Raw genomic sequence first — 20512 nt, forward strand, 5'->3', positions numbered from 1 at the left:
TCGACTCGGGACGTCGTGAGTCGGTTTTGGGAATATTTCGAAGACCTCCACAATTCCACCGACACATCTTCCTTTGAGGAAGCAGAGTCTGGGGACTCTGCCTATCTCAGGGGTCGAAGTCACTGAGGTGGGTGGAAAGCTCCTCGGTGGCAGGGTGGATGAGATCCGCCCGGAGTTCCTAAGGACTCTGGATGTTGTGGGGATGTCGTGGTTGACACGCCTCTACAACATTGCGTGGACATCGGGGACAGTGCCTCTGGATGGGCAGACCGGGGTGGTGATATATATATATATATATATATATATATATATATATATATATATATATATATATATATATATATATATTCAAACTAATGACATAGGTCAAGCACCACTAAAGTTTGGGCTTTTTGTAGTGTCAATTTTCCTGTTTCTGACTGTCCAAAAATAAATTAATTATAATAATAATAATAATAATAATAATAATAATAATAATAATAATAATAATAAAGAAAGAAAAAAAGGTTTTCTTTCCTTTCCTTTTCTTGACCTTCAAAAATGGTCTTCCATCAAAAGTATAAGCAGGAAGGGTGGCAGTCCACTGAGCCGGACCTTGTGATGATCTCCTGACCCATTTTAGGAGCCAGCCCCTTACCCCTTCTGCCCCTAACCTTTCAATCCCATCAGCTTCACTGTTGCTCCATCACCTGTGACCAGGCCGGGTGGTCACCTTTGACCCCGGCAGGTCACCATCAGGGTTGAGAAGCTTGGAAAGCAGGCAGATATAAGTCACACTCCAACCTGGACTGAAGATCCTGAAAAACCATACAAAAAAAGAAAAGAAAAAACCCCCCCCAAAAAACCATATCACAATTACAATGTTATGTTGTTGTCGAAGAAAAGATTTAAATGAAATGTTCATACTGATGATGTGTTTTTTTATTTTTTTATTTTGTCAAATTAAAAAAATCTCAACACTTTTTTTTTTTTATATTTTAACCCCCCAAAAATATTCTTGTAATATTTTTTTTTTGGAGTAACATTATGATTTGATTTTCACGTTTTTTTTTTGTTTGTTTTTTTAATATTACAACATTTTCTTGTCACACAATGTTTTTTATCATATAATACTATGAATATGCTTGCAAATAACGTTCACACTTAATGTGTTTCCCTGCATTACACTTTTTTTTTTTGGTGTATTTTCACAATTATACTTCCAAATATTTGAAACTTGTTTTGGGGTAATTTGTCTTATAATGTTAAAACCTTCTTCACTTGATAGCACAATACAAGACAATAATTCTTGTTTTTTGTTAGAATTTACAATTCTTTTCTTTTCTCCAACATTATTACATGAAAATATGAATTTTTAGAAAGCTTTTTTGTAAAAATCATAAAATTACATTGTTGTAGTGTGACTTTCTGCTAATATTATGAATTGCACAAGTTTTTAGAGCACTTCAGTATCCTTATATTTTGTGTTATTAATGTCCATTTAATTGTAAAATGATTTTTTTTTTGTGAATATATGGGTATTTTGCATAAAATCACAACTTAATATTTTGTAAAGCTGCGACCTAATTTTCAGATTTGTTTTATTATTACTGTGACTTTATCCTCATACTATGACTTCACAAATTGCATTGTAATATTATGTCTTTATCCACTTTTATGGCCTTACCCTCAGTATCTCATTATTAACTTGATTCTCTCTTCTCTTATAACTTGTAGTATACTGTTTTCTATTCAGCATAATACATCTTGGGCGGCACGGTAGTCGAGTGGTTAGCACGTCCGCTTCCCAGTTCTGAGGTCTCCGGTTCGAGTCCAGGCTCGGACCTTCCTGGGTGGAGTTTGCATGTTCTCCCCGTGCCCGCGTGGGTCTTCTCCGGGTACTCCGGTCTCCTCCCACATTCCAAAGACATGCATGGCAGGTTAATTGGGCGCTCCGAATTGTCCCTAGGTGTGCGTGTGAGTGTGGATGGTTGTTCGTCTCTGTGTGCCCTGCGATTGGTTGGCAACCAGTCCAGGGTGTCCCCCGCCTACTGCCCAGAGCCAGCTGAGATAGGCGCCAGCACCCCCCGCGACCCTTGTGAGGAATAAGCGGTCAAGTAAATGGATGGATGGATGGATAATACATCTTGTTACTATTGAGCATCTAACAGTAGATTGGTATTTTCTCTTCTGTTTGTCGGGACCTCCGAGAAGGTGCAATGGGAACATGGAGCAGGAGTGGAGGATAACCAAGAAGGGGGAACTTTTGCCCCACTTATGAGTCAGGTCTGAAAACGTTGCACCAAATCAAATGGGCTCTCGTGAGACCACCAACCCGCATCTACTTGCACACCAAATCACTGGCAGCCATCTTATCTTGTACATTGTTGGCATGGGTTGCATCCAAAAGTCACTTGAATGTGAATTGCGAGGGCAAGCGTTCCCATGCTGGGATAAGCGAAGCACTTCAAAAGAAGCTGATTAGCATATTAATGGAACTCACGGGAAACTCTCTATCAACAAACTTGAAGGCTTTTTGGAACGGAATAGTCACGGGACAAGAGTCCTGTACATGTTTGGGTGACACACAAATTCAACAGTGTGAAAGTGAAGGATATCCCATAAGTCCATAAGTGAAAAATATATTATCAAATTTTTTCCGATGCTATAACCCCTTCAGTGATGGACATGTGAACACAAACGGTCCTGCAACATCTATAGATCATCTGTATATCAATGCTCACAGTGCATTACTACATTTTACTGAGGTGCGCTGTAACCGTTTTCGTTTATGTCTGTATTACTGGCATACTGCCCACGGGTGGTGCACAACAGAAGGAGCAGCACAATACATATTGAATTGAAGCAAAAATAAATAAATAATGGCGAAAAACTGTTTAATTTCTTCACATTCTGTTTATGTAATTACTGTACTGTACATTTCACGGAGTTCAATATTATTTTCACTATGTTTTAGTACATTTGTTATTTTAAACATTCGATTTTTTTCTGGGGCTAGAATGGATTCATGGCATTTTTAGTCATATCACTTTATCTTCATAAAATTACTGTTTTTTTCTGCTAGAAATGACTATTTTTATTGTAATATGACCATTATTGTAATATTTGTCATTTATTAAGGTGCATCTTACCTTGTAAAACTTTGTTATGCTATTAATATTACATTTTCCTGTATTACAAATGCACATCATCACATTTGGACTTCATTCTAATATTTTCACTTGAATATAACTTATTTTTCTGTAGTAGCTATTAAGACTTTCTTCTCTTAATATTACCTTTTCTTGGATTATAAATATTTTTTGTTACAAATCTATCCCTGTGATATTTTTTTTCTCTCACATGTTTTTAGCCATTTATTTAAAAAAATACACAGCTACTTTTTTCTCTTTAAAAAGTACATTTCCCCATATTTTTTACATTATTCCTGTAATTATTTGACTCAATTCTATTTGGGCCCACAATTGAAATGCTTTCAAGTATTAATTTGTTCAGGCTTCCAGCTCATTAAACCCACAAAAACTGGAAGTCAAAAAATTATACTTGTATTACTGTACTGTGAAGAAATTACCAATTACTTCTGAGTTTATGCAGGGGATTTAAAAAAAAAAAAAAGGAAAAAAAAAAGGAAAAAAAAAAAGGAAAAAAAAAAAAATCACATCAAATCAATCAAAATATGATATTTTCAAAATGATATGTCAATCTCCATTACTTGATTGGGAATCCCTTTGGCTTAATCACTGCCTCCATGCCACTGCGGCATTGGTGCAATCAGCCTGTGATATCACCTGGGAGTTATGGAAGGCCAAATTTTAAATCCATGATCACCCCCACAACAGTCTACTCGACCAGAATGTTTTGGAGGAATTTATTTTTCTTTCTGCTGATGATCTGTATGGAGATGCAGAAATCATCCAGCAGGACCTGGCTCTGGCCCATAACGCCAGAAGCACCAAAACTTCATCGTTTTGATGCCTATGCATTCACAGTGCTTGAGTGGCCAGCAAACTCGCCTGACCTAAACCCAATTGAGAATTTGTGGTGTATTATCAAGATGAAAATGAGGACCACCAGACCAACTAAGAATGAAGGGCTGACAGCAAGCATAAAAAAAATCTGGGCTTCCAGAACTCTCAGGCAATTCCACGATGCATCGAGGCAGTAATAAAGGCAAAGGGATTCTCAAACAACAAGTGACGTCTTCATAGTGTTGATTTGATAATAAAATGTTTTCATGTGAGCAAATAGATTAACGTAATTGCATGTTAGTTCAACAAAAGTTGACAAAGGGAAGATGCAATCCATGCATGGTGCATGCGTACATGCAAGGTGAAGGGGGTCTTACTGAACTCCATGTCGGTGAGTGTGGCGAGAGGGACCGGGTGAGTTTGGGTGGGGGGGGACTTTACATTCCTCAGTTGATTTAGTGGGCATTAAGATGGGGAAGAATGTGTCAAAGCTGTGTGGCGCTGCTGAAAAGCGTCTGGGAGGAGCGCCGCGGCCCTCTGACAGCTCGGCCAGACCGATGATTGACACTTTGCTTAGACTGAGGAGGACTGGGGAGGAGGAGGAAGGAGGCGGGACGGGGGAGGGACACCTGTTGGATGTACAGAATGAGGTCAATGATGTAAACACGGTGCAAAAATATGATATTCACTCAAAAATAGCTTACAAAGTAGGAAGGGTGTCAAATTAAAAAACAAACAAACAAACAAAAAAAACACTTCTAACGGAAGAAAGGTAGTAGGGATGCTACTCTGGGCCTAGTATGCATATTGAACAAAAAAAAAAAGACGCTGTTCAATAGTTTGTTTGTTCAGGTTTTCTTTTTATTTGTTTAAGATGCTTTGATTGTTGAAAGATAGCTACAGAAAATCCATTTCACATCATTGCATCAGGATGGGAGAAATTATTAGTTAAAATTCTTCTTTTCCATATATTTAAAACATATAGAACCTGTGTGTTAAAACGGGTGTTCACTCTACAATTAGCAAAATGGTGCAAAAGCTTTCAGCCAACAAGAACAATAACAAGCTTGTTAAAAATCCTGAGACGCTGTGCGTGTATATACAGTCGATATAAAAAGGCTTTTATTTGATCTTCACATCCCATTTTGGATTTTTTTTTTCATTGCTTTTTTTCAATTGAGTTGTACAAGTTACAGGTCACATTAAATGTGTAAAACATTTTAAAAGGATTTATCTTGGTCTTATTATTTTTACATCACACTAACCTGGTGATTGAACAGGGGTGTGTAGACTTTTTATATCCACTGTATACAATATGATCTGCGTTTTACATTGAGAATATTGTGTCGTTTCTCAAAGAATATTTCTGCCACACAGACGTCAAACTTTAACATAGTAACAGCACACTCAAATAAACTAGTTGATATGAACACGACCTCAAAAAAAAAAAAAAAACTGAATTCAGAGGAAAAGGCAAAGCAGCAAGCAAGTATAGGTGAACTCACGTCATCCGGCTGCACGTGAACTTTTTTTCTTCCTTCAGCAATGAATCCGTCTCAAAGGCATGACAAGTGCAAATTGTTGGTTACTTGAGAGACATGCATCATACACAGCTGCTGCACTGCATATGAACCATACAACATACTTACAAGACACAATGGAAATGTTTCTTTTTTTGGGGGGTGGGGGGGGGGGGGGGGGGACATAAAGCTATACAATAGCGCGGATCAAATGTGCACAAGAGCAAAAAAAAAAAAAAAATCGAGAAACCAAATATGCAAGAAATAAGCACCCTGTCTGTGGAAATGTAAAAACCCGCATCCTGGGTCCACCCACAGCCCCGATAAATTGTGTGTGGAGCGCGCCTGCTGGTGCTGCTTTTTTCTTTTCTTTTTTTTTTGGAGAGGCGTCACACGGTGAGAGAGATGAAGCTGTTGTATCTCTGGATGTTCCTCTTGAGGATCTCCGAGCAGGGACCCAGCACGCGCTCGAAGCGGGGCCGGTCCAGCTTCACGCACTTGAGGGGGCCGCGGGCCACCACCGTGGCCGCCCGGGGTCGGTTGAGAAGCAGGGCGATCTCACCTGAAGGGGAGGGACATCCTCAGGTTTGATTGCAAATCATCTTTCCCTATTGAAATGCCATTAATATGTTCCAGCCACCATAAAACACCAATAAATATCTTTCAAAAAAGGGTGTAAAGTATTATTTAATATGACAATCACACTTTACAGTCATAATATAATTACATTGAATGGAATGAATGAAACAGTTCATCTATTATGAGTACTCAATGGCATTTTTTTTCTCAATCAGATTTATTGGTCCAGTTTTTTATCATTAACTTTTCTTACATTGTACTGTGTAAACAAAACAAAAAAAATAATTCGTTAAAGACAATCAGCTGATTTCAAAGCAGATAATATCAGCCGATTAACCTTTTGGTTTTATTATACTAGAATAAATAACACAAGTTTATTGTTGGAATGTTATGACGCACTTTTTTATAAATAATTTTTTCCCGCAATGTTTTTCTTGGAAAATGACTCAAAGTGAAAACACTTTATTCTCACAACATTTCAATTGAATGCTCATAATACTTCAGCTGTTTGCTACAGTATTTACTTTATTTTCACAAAATTAATTTTCCTCATAAGATTTTTTTTCTCTCATGGCATTACAACTATTGTTATAAAGGAAGAAATATTTATTCTCAATATTTAAATTATTATTTGTAACATGAATATTTTTCCAAGATTCATATTTGTTTTTATTTTTCTAAATGTGTATTTTTTTTTCTTGTGACGTAGAATTTTGTTTTCATAAAACTGAAAAATATGTTATCAGATATTTATTTTTACTTCTAGTGATGTGACTATTTTCATATTATTTCTACATGTTGTTTGGGATATGATATATTTTCTTGATTTAAAAAATAATAATAATAATACAACCTTTTTCCCTTAATAAGAAATTGTCTCATAACAACTTCATCTTCAGCTTTTCAAATTATTTTACAATACAGTATATTGAAAACACATTTAAGTACTTTAGTATCCTGGTTTATTCAAATATATATAGTTACACACAGTGTATCTTTTATTATTATTATTATTATTATTAATATTATTATTATTATTATTGTTTCTCGTCTTGCAAAATCAAAATGAAGATCAAATATGTATTTGGGCTTTTTGGCACTTCCTGGATCCAGGGAAACTCACCAAAGTAGTCGGAGGGTCCGAGTCGTCCGACCTCCACATACTCCTCATTGTCGGACCTGCGCTGCAGAACAGAGGCTATCCCCTGCAGATGGGACGGGCAAGAAATAGAATTGACAGGGGGAAGAAAAAAGAGGAGGAGGAGGAGGAGGAGGAGGAGGGGGGTGTGGAAGGATAGAAAGAAAGAGGAGGGGGAGAACAGGAGGAGTTACTGAATGGAGCTGAACATCATCAGGAGGATTAAGCAGAGGAGAAATTCCTTTGCTTCATAAGACACAGGTGCACGGGATTTGGGCCTCTTTTTTTTTTTTTTTGGGTGGTGTTGTATGGAACGGACACCTGTTCCGTGGGAGGCGGCCAACCCACAACTCAGATATTCCAAGCAAGGAGGACAATTTGGACGGGGTTTGCTTTCTTCTCTCCAGAGTGTCATAAATACAAGCATGTAAACCAGATGACTCACACACAACATGGAAACTACTGCCGCGTCCAAGACCAGCGGACCCCCACAACCTCGCACGCAGACAACCTAACATTGAAAACTTTTAAGGGAAATCTGTTTTCCATCGCCTTTGCCCAGAACGAGCGTAGCCCGCAGCTGTTGTTTGGCCCAACGGCTTCCAACAAATGTCCACTTCACTAACATAACATTGGCAAAGGCGCTCTCGATATGGATTTTGTCATATGTCTGGAGTTTCACATCAAATCTCTGTAATTGTAAGTAGCTAAAATGTCAGGATGAAAACTCCAAGCGGGCTATAAAACAAACCTGACTGCTCCGTTACGCTCCCACTATCTCTAATCCTTCAGCTGAGCAGGCTTGTGATGCTAAATGTGAATATAATGAACCTTAATGAGGAGTTATCGAAACGTGCCAGCTTCCCACAGAGGGCAAATAATGGTTGAACTGTACCTCAGTCAAAAGGAGAAGTGTTTGACTTCAAGTCACCTTTGGGTTGTGACTGGACAATTTGTGGCATTAAACAGAGCACCTACAAAAGGTGAGGCTTTCACATGGGAAAGTCACGCAATTAGATCGTCAGATGACTTTTCAGAAGGCAACAATTGGCAAGTTCAGATGCAAAAATGTCATTTCAACAAAAGGAGAGCCATGCTTATGAAGTGACTGGCACATTAACACATTCATTGCTTAATTGACACCCACATCACTCACAAGGCCAGGCCCCACTATTTAAACCCATCTCAAAAACACAGATACTAAAGTAGAGCATGATGACAACCCCAAGTGAAAAAGAAAGACAATACCTGCACATTATTCTGTTCAAAAGGGATGGGCGAGTACCGATACCAGGTAATGGGCCGTTACCGGCCTTATTTTGAGGTATTGGGTACTCAAGGGAGCTGCTGATAACAGCTACCGATATACAAGGGGGTAAAAAGTAGGTTTACAGTTATAAAAAAAGATAAAACGTACATAATACTTCTTTTGTATAATACAAAAAAAAATAAAAACTACTGCATACCTACTTTTGCACCCCCCTGTGTCAGGCAAAAAAAAAAAAAAAAAGTAAGTAGACTGCAGCAGTTTGAAACATTGCCAAATCATCTTCGTCAGAAAGAAAGAAAGATCTTTGTTCACAATGTTGTGACTTTTTGTTGAATCCAATTTTGAGTACAAGAGGTATCGGTACTCAGTATCAGTGACTACTCAGAGTGAATACTCGTACTGCTGGTATGGGTCTGAAAAAAGTGGTAGCGAACATCCCTAGTGCTTAATAGCGCAAAATGTTCAAAGTACTTTCAATTTTTATCCAATTTGATTTATCAGTGGAATAATTAGTAGAGTATTTGAGTCTAAAAATATTCGATAGATGCAGCCCATCTAGTTACAGTTCAGTTCAAGTGTTTCGTCTGTAGCGCAACCAGGATACAAAATAGATGAGCAACTCTTCAATTGTAAATAATGGCTCCCGTTCTGCATTGCATCCAACTCACGCTTTTAGTGTTGACAGTTAGTTCGGAAGTTTATTTGAAGTCATAAACCTGAACTAATTTATTCGGTGTATATCCAATAGCTACAAAAGACACACGCACGCACACACGCATGCTTGTTACGGACCACGGGCGCAAACAAAGTCAAGCAAGCATGCCCCCGACTTTCAAACATTCTCCTGATGTCTTCATCGCTCAGCCTGCCTTCCATTATGCACAACTTGCAAGTGGCTCTGAGAGCAAAGACGGCGAGTTGTGTACAAGCATGAGGGCGACGGTGGAGGACGCTGCAAGGGACAGCGTGGGTTTGTTTCATGGTTTCAGTGAATGTCAACACAGTGAGACTGCATAGGAGTCACTTGAAAATAAACGTGAAAAGACAGCAAACAATAAATCAATCAGATATGGACACTGCATCGGAATCAGATGAACACTATGTAAATCCTTTGGGTGACAAAGTTGGCAGACGAGAGAGAAAATAGCGGTGGCGACTGAACAGAATTGAAAAAAATCACACGTGATTTCCAGTGCAGGACCCTGAAGCCATTTTGCGAGTCAAACTCAATCTCTCCCCACTTACCTCCCCTCTCGTTTCCCTTTCTGCCCGCTTTGACTCATCCCTCCCTCTCTGGTCTCCATCCCAGGAGGCCGAGTCTCCTGACCCCGTGTGAAAGCCAGCAACACGCATTCCACCAAAGTCCGCTCGGCTCTGGGAAAATCGGGCTCGGCCGCATTCAAGGACAAGAGGAGGAAGTGAGAGAGCAGCTTGGGGGCGAAAAATGCAAGATGGACAGGAGGAAGGGATCAAACGTCATGTGATGAGGAGAGAGAGAAAAAAAAAAAGGAAATTTGTTGATGTTTAATGAGCAAGAAAAGAGAACGGAAATGGCTGATCCCACACTCATCAAAAGTAAATTCAGAATTGGAAAAATGTGGTCATTTAATTTAATTATGTTCAGCGAGTGTCACAGGATTTTTATTTTTTTTTGTGTGTGTGACACCTGTTCCCAGAGAAGGAAAAACACTTGCACTTATGTTGGGGCGACGTGGTCTCCCAACCCAGAGGTTGTGGGTTCGATCCCAGGCCAGTACCCAGATGTCGAAGTATCCTTGAGCAAGATATTGATACCCAATCAAGATACCCAATTGCTCCTGATGCTGCGTCATCAGTCGGTGAATGGGTAGTCAAAAAATGTAAAGCGCTTTGAGGGCCTTAAAGGTGGAACAGCGCTATATAAATGAAGTGCCATTTAGAAAAAAAAAATACAACTGGCGACCGGCCTAATTTTTTTTTATAATTGCCAATATTAAGAGTTTTAAACAATAAATACAGTATAAGGTACCACAAATTAGCATTCCAAAACACTACTTCAATATATTTTCAGTCTCACCTCATAAGGCCACCCTTAAACAGAAGTCGTTTATAGATGATTTGATCTGATTGGATTTGATTTCAGGCGTTCGGAGGTTTTCAGGCGTGTCACCTTCACAACCTGGAAAGATTCCAACCGTAAAGCAATAACCAGTCCTCTGTTGTTGGTTAGCTTGTGTTTTTAGTATCCAACCAGCAGAGCAAAAATGTGGTGAAGACTCTCCGTAACTTCTCTTAACAACCCAAGCTAAACTTGTGATTGTAAATGTGAAAAGGACACTTTACAAATACAGTTTTAGTTGATGAACTTTGCTTCTCCAGACATACAAAGATCGAAAGCAATACAAATTGCGATGTATCACTTCAATGCACTTCTTTAACAGCAATGACTTTTGTTTGAGTTTTTCAGTGAATAACCGAGGACAGGTTCGTGGGAAAAAATGAATGGGTGAATACCAAACAATATTTTTCCAATTTTCTATTGGTATCAGGACGATACACGGCCTTATTTCAAGGTATCGGTACTTACGATGATGACAGATACCAGCGTCGGCCACCCTCTTGTGGCCATTTTTCAATCAGGTACTAAAGGCATTCATGTCTGACAGATGTGCAGTAAGATGTACAACCATATATTTAGATTGGCTGGATTATTAGTTTTATTTTATTTTATTTATTTATTCATCAAAATGAACAAATGGACAAAGATAATAGAAAATTGACATTATTTCATGCAATTTTATGTAAAAATGCTATATAGTCTATATAGATCTTCCTTATCTGGATTTAAAAATATATATATATTTTATGTATCAAAAGTACTAGTGGAATCAGTACTTGATGTCAGTACCAATGAGTACTGAAGAGTCGACAACTTGTACTGGTGTCGATCTGAAAAAAAAAAGAGCTATCAAACATTCCTAAATTGTATTTGTGTGACTGAATCATCATTCATAATTAAAGTTAAGACTTAAGTGATGTTTGACATTTTATAATAAACAGTTAGGCCCTAACTGTCCTTGACAGTGAATAAAGGTTTTATGATTTGTATTGAAACTGATTATTTATATTTCTTTTTTTTTTTTTCTTTTTTTTTAAATCAGATTTCAATTTGTGCCGTACAAGTGGTTCTGCTGTACTTCAAGGACAATCTAGAATGTTCCACTTGCCTCCAACAACTTCCCCTGTTCCTCCTCTGCTGCTCCATTTTATAATCCTCCGGATTCTTCAGCATATTTGCCTTTCTGCTGCAGGCAGACTGATGACTCACGCATTGCTAACTGTTTTATCAGTGTCCCAAACCCCAAATAGATTCATTGCTTTGTATACACACTCACAAAAAATGGAATTTAAGGTTTGTGTCGTTACAGGAGGCTTCAATAACTTGGTGAGAAAATATGAAGCCAACATATGTGGTGCGGTTTATACAGTCAATACTTGGTGAGGGAGGTTTGTAATGTTATGCTAACACAACCGATTTCATCTGAAAGAAGGTTAGCCGAGTGGAAGGTTGGGAGGGGCGTCAGGTGAAGAAAGAAGGAGGACATTTACTGTAACCATGCATCTTTCAGCACTTTGGATAAATCTTTCTTTCTGTGGCTTAGCGGCACCTCGCCGCTCCCACGAACAACAGCCGAGCGCTCACAAAGACGACCGAGGGGCTCACAACGAGACGGAAAGACGTAATGACAATGTGAGAAGGCCGTTCTGAGAAAACGGCGGATTGCATCCACTGCCGGCCCACACAGGACCCGCTTGACTTGAGTATTGTGACTGTGGAGTTAATCAAGAGTATGTTAAGATGACTGGCAGGGGGCCCGTTATGGAGCTGTGCCAGGGGCCCAAGCTCAACAGGGTGTCCTGTATGGTGAGTGGGGAGCTACCCCACGCACAAGAATTCTGGTTGAAGGATTTTTATAGCATACTGGTGGAAGTAAAATACAGACGGAAAAGAGCCCAACACAATCCTGTAAGTATGACACAAATCCCGCGTGGTTTCCACTCAGAAATTACCTCTGTGATGATGAAGAAGTCATCACCAGGCTCTCCCTGCACCACGATCTTCTCTCCATCCTCAAACTGGACCGGCTCCAGGGCATCGGCCACAGTCAGACGCTCCCATTTATCCAAAGATTCTGTAATTGGAGAAAAAACACATACCGTATGATGAACAAGGGAATCTGCAGATCCCTTGCCTCCTTTTCTTGGCCTTCTAGGAACTAGGGTCGATACAGGCAGTATCGTGATATTGCAATATTAAAACTGCCACAGTATCTCGTCGTCGTCATGTCACGATATTAAAAGCAGCACATCTGTTAAAAAAAAAAAAAAAAAAAAAAAAAGTCAGGTTGATTTCCATTTGTGCAGTTCTAGCACCCCCTGGTGGTTGTTTTTATTTTAATTTTATTTTTTAATACAGTTTAATTTAAACAAGGAATGTTTTGGCCCTTATATGTTTAAAATCCATGCTAATGATCAGATGAAGGGGAACATAATATGTTTGTGGAAGAACTCAATGTGCACGTGCATTAGCAAGTAAGTGCCTCAATATTAAGTGTTATTGTTATTGGAGATTGTAGGTTGCTAATCTGTATTGCTGTAATGTACAAAAGCACAATATTGTGTGTTTTTAGTATGAACTCTCTTTTTTTTTTTTCTTTTACAATATTGTGACCTTTTTTTGTATCACCAAATCCCCACAATAACGTGATAATTATCATAACGTGATGTTTGGATATCGTTACATCCCTACTAGGAACACCTTGAAAACTCTGTAAAAGGGAATTCAGAGATTTTTATTTTATTTTTTAAATACGTTTGAAGATAATTGCTGAAAAAACTATGCCATGCTCAGTTGCGGAGGTGTAGCATTAAACTGTTTTTTGGAAAATGCCTCTGTCCTTTGGATAGTCTGCGAGCATGGACGTTTTAGAGTGCCTCGTTGTTGGTTGTGAGTGCCACAGTGAGAAAGGCAGAAGCACCAGTAGGATTTTGGTTTTTTTTGTCTGACTTGACAGCTAATGTATGGACCGGAATTTGCATTTGAGAGTGCCTCGTTGTCAACCATGAAATGTGCGTATGCCACGGTGAGAAAGGAGGAAACGCAACATACACACACACACACACACACACACACACACACACCTACACACACACACACACACACACACACACACACACACATACAAAAAATAAAAAATAAAAAAAAATAAATAAAAAAAAATAAAATAAAAAAATAAAATAAAAAAAGTCCAACTTGACAACCAGTACGTGACAGAGGCTTCAGTCTGGCGTGGCCACTTTAGAACGCCTTGTTGTTACGGCATAGAAAAGCCATGGTATAAAGCTGAGGGATTTATTATTCCAGTCACCAGAGGCTCTAAGCGGATATATGTTCATTGCTCAAACATGTGATTCTGTATTGGCATAAGAAAGATGTGAGACGCAGTAGCATCCATTTCTCCAGGCCCTAATAGTACCTCTATTATTTGATTGACAGTTGAGCTGGGCGCCGTTTCAGCACACAGCATTTCAGCACAAACACATTAGTTTGATTTTTTTTTGTGATTTAAGCCACATTTTATACTTTGTTGTATCCATTTGAATTTGTCAGGGTTATTATAACACTCTTACCTGTGTCGTGTTACATTTATAATACATTTATTTTCACTTTATACAGACTTTAAGGACTTATAAGATGAAAATAACCAAATTGGTGCAGAGAGAATATTTCAAACAAGCTCCCCTAGTTCTCAAAAGACTGTTGCCTAATCCCAACAGTTTGCATGTGGAATGTGCGAAGAAAAGATTGCACTGCATTTGTGTTGGCATTCACTTTAAAGACGAAAAAATAGAGCGAAATCTCTTTGTCCCACACTATTGTACCCAGTAACTGATGCCTGTGCGTGTGTATGTGTATATTGTGAATGTGTGGGATTAAGTAAGGTGAAGTTTGGTGAGCTTGGAGGTGTCCAGTGTCCCCTCGAGTGGGGCCGCGGCGTCTACGGCGCCCCAGATGGATGTCTTGCGTCTGGCAAGCGGGGTTTCATATAGGTGATCCTTAACAGCCTTGCAGGTAACATGATACACAAATGCGGTGACTAAAAGAACCGACATTTCACGCTCAGTCGCGCCTGGTCCTACATGGTACGCACACGGGGAATTGCCTGTCGGGATGTTGGCGGCATTGTGCGCGTGTGTTTGTGTGTGACAAAGCGCATGTAGCTCAACCCCCCCCCCCCCCCCCCCCGTCGCCCACCAACCACTTCGCTCCACAACATCAAGGGCTTCTACCTAATTTCGTGGCTATCTGAAAAATCAAAGACAAACAAAAACACCTCCTGCCCCTCCTCCGATTCACGTTGGTGGAAAGCGACAGAAAGAGGAATGGAGAGGGGCAAAGCACTTTGGCGAGGGAGAGACGAGCCTCGACAGGCAAAAGAAGAAAAGAGGCGAATGAAAGGGAGTGGGATCCTGCCGAGACGTTCTGAGACTTGAATTGAGTGTATGTGTTTACTCAGCCAGCTAATAACTCTGTACAGGGGGCACGGCCTCAACGCCATACAACACGCAGACGATCAGGTGGAAGGGGACGAGATGTCAGGTCCAATTGTGACGTCTTTTCAGAGTCTGAATGAATCTCATTTGCCACTGCTTCAAACCAAATCATCTACGGAGGGCTGTTATTACCCAAATTCCAATGGTAAAGAGAGCCTCAGCTTAAATGGAGGGGGAGAAATGCCAACGTGCTGGAAGTCGCAATAGTTCAAGCACCTCACACTCAGAGTATGTATATACAATATTCAGCATAAATGAGTACACCCCAACAGGTTTGTAAGAACTCATTTAGTTTCCTTTCAGAATCAATTTTTTTTTATGGGATACTATACTATAAAATACTCCCACAGATGTGGGGCATTGATTGCAAATTGATTGGAAAGAGTATTTTGCACAAATAAGTAGACCCCAAGGATAAAACTTAGCAGACATGTTGCTATCCATAAAAGTCATCTAGGTCATAGAAAATACTAGATGTAGATTTATTTTTTTATTTTTTTTCTGGGATACATTAAAGGTGCACGATGCAAGATTAGACTCAAATTTGAGTGTTAAAATAACCATATCTTTCATCCGCACATGTTTTAATAATTGTATAATGGACAGGAGGCACGACTGTGGCGCAATGACTGTTGCCCCTATTTTTCTGTAAAAGGAAAAATGTTGGAGCGTTCGGGCCGGAAACTTTAGCTTTTGCTCTGAGCATGACGTCACGCGCGTGCACGCTATTGTCCCTGTTAGCTCTCGCGATTGTTCACGCAACTTCACGGACAGGACAGCTAATTCAAACTGGATTTAAAGAGACCTGCGCCTGATACGTCTCAATCCCTTATGGAGACTCCACGGAAGACAATGGGAAGTAAAGAACTTTCAGACCAGCGTCACGGGAGGATGCGGATACATATAGGAGCAGCGTTCGTCAGGTGGAGAGAGCTAAGAGCTATCCTGGGGATGAAACAGGACCCACAGCTTGCTGACTTTTTGCTAAAAAGGTAAGACTTCGAATGAAAATACGAAAGGGTCTATTTATGATTAGCAGTGCAGAATAAAACTACCACACGGTCGCTAACTAATGTCTCCGCACTTGGGCATATTAGCAACACACTGCTATCCTCAACATCATCGGATTCACGGGATGCACTATTTACGTTTGGAAGGTTGTAATTACGTAAGCTTTTGGCACTCAAAATGACTTTCACATACAAAGTAACTTGAAGATTAATATGTTTCTTACCTCTGTAGACATTATTAAGCCTATGAAAAAGGCATTGTGCTCCGTGTTTATGTTTGTTCAAGTAACTTGGAGGTTTGCTCGTGCCCGAAAAGTCTCGTCGCTGGGGTCCATCCCACGTTTCGCCAGAGGGGTCGCAAATGTGCAAAAACTCTGAATCCTGCTTCATGCCCCTTTAATTTTGTGCATTAGTTAATATGATTAAACTGAAGATTTTGTAATCTATGCATTCTATTATCAACCTTACTTTCATGTTGTGAGTTAAGCGCATATTCTACAGAAAACATTTTGTCAAAATTTGGAAAATTGTTATGTTCATTGAGATATTGAATAAAATCTCTTCAAATTTTTCGAAGAGGGTGTACTCATATATGCAGAGCACTGTATGGATGATATAAGCAGAGTGTGTCACAGTAGGTAGTAGAAAATGCGTGTTGCGATCATGAGAAAATCTCAGTCGTGTTTTTGTTGTTCTAAATTTGAGTTATTACAAAATATATATATATATTAGCATCAAAATCTTGTTTATGTTCACAAAACGCATATTTTCTCCACTTATTGGTCAGAAACTTGTGTTTTTGGTCAAAACAAACCTGTTCCACTGCTGATTACTCAAGAACAGCAAAACAGGAACCTTTTTTTTTTCAATGTGAAAGAAGTGAACCACTCTTTCTTTTGGTAAGTTCAATACTACTGTCACAGAACACAATATGAAAGATGCGAAAAAACTGCTGGCAATATAGGGAACTCCGCTTCAGAAATGGCTGGCAGTGAACGAGTCAAGAGCATATAGTGGAATTGTTCCAAGAAAAAGTTGTAAAAATATGATTTTAAAGCAAAGTTTAACGAGGGAAAAAAGTTGCACTTCAAAAATACTATTATAATGACACCTTTATTCCGGAAAAACAGAATGAAAAAAAATGTGGCTTTTGTTAAAAATCAAAAAGGATTGTATTTGAAATACTCCCTTTTGGTCTACAGTTGTGTGATACATTAAAACCATAACATGAACAGCACTCGCCATTTATAATTGCCTGCACTCTGTGACATTAAAGCAGCAGACACGTGCAGACGCATTCACACTATGGCTAAGGAAATCGCTTAATGCATTCCACAGCTACATGACATGATATACTGTGTAGTGTACTACTGACAGGCTATGCACACACTGCACAAACACTTACCAAGGATGGAGACCTTGCTGAGGAACTCTTCATACATCTTTCGCTTCCTTAGAGTGCTGCCCTGTAAAAACAAGACAGATGCATAGATATCCTCATCTACCAATATACCACACGGCATAAATAATCTGGAATAAGCAACATCATTGATTTATGGATCAAACGTTATACTGATGACTTTCACATTTAGACCGATGCCTTTGTACTAAGGATAAAGATACGCTTGTTGACATAAGATACATTTGAGGTACTTCGAAATGACAGGGAGTCCTCCTTTTATTCACAATGGAATATTTATTTTTCCACACAGCCCATAAAGCATGCTAAAAATTGCTTTATCTTTTATTACGTCTCACTTGTCATTAAGTCTGACCATATATGGTTAGAGTAAGATATACCCCTCTGCTCCAAGGTTCAAAAAAGGGGCCTACGTTGCTTATTTAGCCGGCATAATGACACAATCAGAGCAGTAAAATACTGGAAGGAAATATAATAACAAAAGTGCAGGTGCTTTAATGTGGTCATGTGAGTGAAGGGTGTTTAATCTGTGTTCCGTCGTGTGTGTGTGAGCGTACGCGCGTGTGTGTGGCCCATCCCACCCACCAGGCAGGGGATTTCCCCGTCCGTGAGCATCCTGACAAGTCTAAACTCAAAAGACACCTTTCCCTAACTCGCTTCCTTCCATCACTCACACAACTACTGTCTCGTATGAGGCCGAACGTCAAAGGAAAAAGTGAGCAAGGGGTATCACTATCAGGCAAAATATGGAAATATCTATTGACGGCTGTGGTGGGATTCCTTTAGTTTCATATCATTTGGCATAGATGGGAGGAGTGTGCTCTCAAACTAATCTTATAAACAACAATATTGAATACAGGTCTCCCTCCTGTATAAATGACCAGTGCATAAGACTGTTTGAAAGCGTTATATAAATAAAGACGCCTTGACTTGACTTGCATGTGCACATCTGTCCCTCAATCGGTAAGCACACGCAGATGTCAACAGGAGCAATTAGATTTTTGCAGTCATATTTGATGCTACAATGAAAGTCAATTAAAAGTACAAATAAACACGACAAATAAGGAGAAATGTAAAAAAAAAAAAAGGCATTCTGGGTAGAATAAATAAGTCTCTGAGGAACATAAATATGAATGCACGCAGTATTGTTGGTGATTCAGTGCTGCTTATTTGGTAACAACATTCAAATGGGGATAACAGCTAACTATCTTTAATGTTTGTACATTTAATGCTGTATAAATAAACTAAGGTTTGAACCAATTAGTCAACTTTACTACACCACGCCAAGGATTTTATCCTTGCCTGTCTGCTGCTGTTGCTCGACTGAAATTCTCTGGAATGTTTGGCCAACAAGGCGCCACAATTTTTATATATCTGCATGGGTTCGAGAGTACAAAAAAAAAGCTAGTGGTGGATGACGATAGTGGTCAGCCATGCTAGCTTTGGCTATTCTAAATGCTGCTACTAACCAACAATGAGACCGGGGGCATGTCGATCAACTATTGTCGAATAAATGCACATGTGAAATTGTAAGGCTGAAAAAGATAAATGCTAAATATTTTAAAGCCTGGCTACTACATTCTGTCTTAAAACAAGCTATGCTATGGAAAACAAGATGAGACCAGATGGCTTGTTGAAGAGAAAAATCTGTACAGGGCTACCATTAATTACAACTACAAAAAGCGTAATGGTGAGTTTTTAATCACTCGACTCGACTTTTATCACATTATAGTTAACTACAAAGTAGCTTCGCTTATCTAAGATCGTAGTAGGGTGCAGTTACTACCGTTTTTGTTTTTGTTTTTTTAGGTATCTATTTGAAGGAGGTGTTTATTTTTATAGGTAATTGGGGCATACCATTTATTAGAGGGACGAACCGTATTTGAGGAAATAGTACTGGGAAAGGATCTAACCATAAAACGACCTTATGCATTTCTCCCCCGGAATCGCCCTGCGGTTAAAGATGAACCAAACTCGTGTCAGTGTTTCCTCTTTGAGGTGTAGTCATCAAAGAGTTGAGGTGTGGCACAAAGCCAAACTAAACCCGGTGCCTTACTGACATCACTTTTATCCCCAGTCCAGTCCACCATCACTCCTCCTCATCTCTGCATGTGTTCTCTTGGTCTTATTGCCATCGTTTTTATCCCCAGGTGCGGATGGTAGGTGCTCTATTTGGAGGCATAACATTGCAATCTCTCAAAATCTTGATTCATAGTTTGATTTGATGTCTGCTCAAGCAATGTGCTCCTTTCGAAATATATTTATGGGGTCTAAAGAATCTCTCTAATATTCTGAACTCCCGTTTTCACGCCCCTGTTGTTGGTTGTTGAGGAGTTGGGCCAAAATAGAGGATTGTGTGGATGTAGCTCACCTCACATTTTCCTTACACAATCATTTTGCCTCAATTCATGGCACAATTAATAAACAGGACAATCCATTCCAAATGACCATCCTAATTCTTTAAGTGTGAATATACGTATAAATACTGGTAAATGTCCTTTTGGGACAGCAAAAATTCTCCATGAGAACATAAGCGTTACATTGGAAAACATGAAGCCTAGTTATTTGAGAGTCATGTAAAATATTTTTCCCATAATAAATATAGAATAATAGTGTCACAGACTTACTACTGTAAGCGCCTGACATTTCCATGCAACTGCCAATGAGGAGCTTTAACCTTTAATTGCTGTCATTAAACCGTACATAATGTGCATTGATTTTCACCCTGAGGCATTGGCAGAACACCAAACATTAAATAAAAGGTCCTTGCAAATAACAGAGCAATAATTAACTACAGATTTACTTAGTGGAATTTCACTCTACTGGAAAGAAAGGGAGAATTCTTGAAAGAAGAAAAGGTTACCAGGGATAATGTGTCCTACGTGAAAATATGTACTGGAGCGGTGACATGAGGGCAAGGCGGGCCAAAACCAACTGCAAAACGTCCCTGAGCACAAATCATGACAAACTAACTGACACACATTTTCAGTGCCCAGGAAGACAGGTGTTTGAA

The 20512-nt window shown here is 39.3% G+C and overlaps 1 protein-coding gene across 5 annotated transcripts in view; it reads right to left on the bottom strand.

Moving 5' to 3' along the window:
* Positions 1–4807: 4807 nt before the first annotated feature.
* prkar1b (protein kinase, cAMP-dependent, regulatory, type I, beta) overlaps positions 4808–20512 on the bottom strand; it is a 74715-nt gene continuing 59010 nt past the window's right edge. For all 5 annotated transcript variants that reach the window (XM_077528309.1, XM_077528318.1, XM_077528344.1 and 2 more), the window contains 4 exons: positions 17485–17545; positions 12526–12647; positions 7191–7272; positions 4808–6050 (listed from right to left, as the gene is read on the bottom strand). In XM_077528309.1, coding sequence (XP_077384435.1) covers positions 5878–6050; positions 7191–7272; positions 12526–12647; positions 17485–17545 — 438 coding nt within the window. In that variant the 3' untranslated portion in view covers positions 4808–5877. The remainder of the gene's footprint in view (positions 6051–7190; positions 7273–12525; positions 12648–17484; positions 17546–20512) is intronic.

This window comes from Festucalex cinctus, chromosome 1 (assembly GCF_051991245.1).
Source record: "Festucalex cinctus isolate MCC-2025b chromosome 1, RoL_Fcin_1.0, whole genome shotgun sequence".
Lineage (NCBI taxonomy): Eukaryota > Metazoa > Chordata > Actinopteri > Syngnathiformes > Syngnathidae > Festucalex > Festucalex cinctus.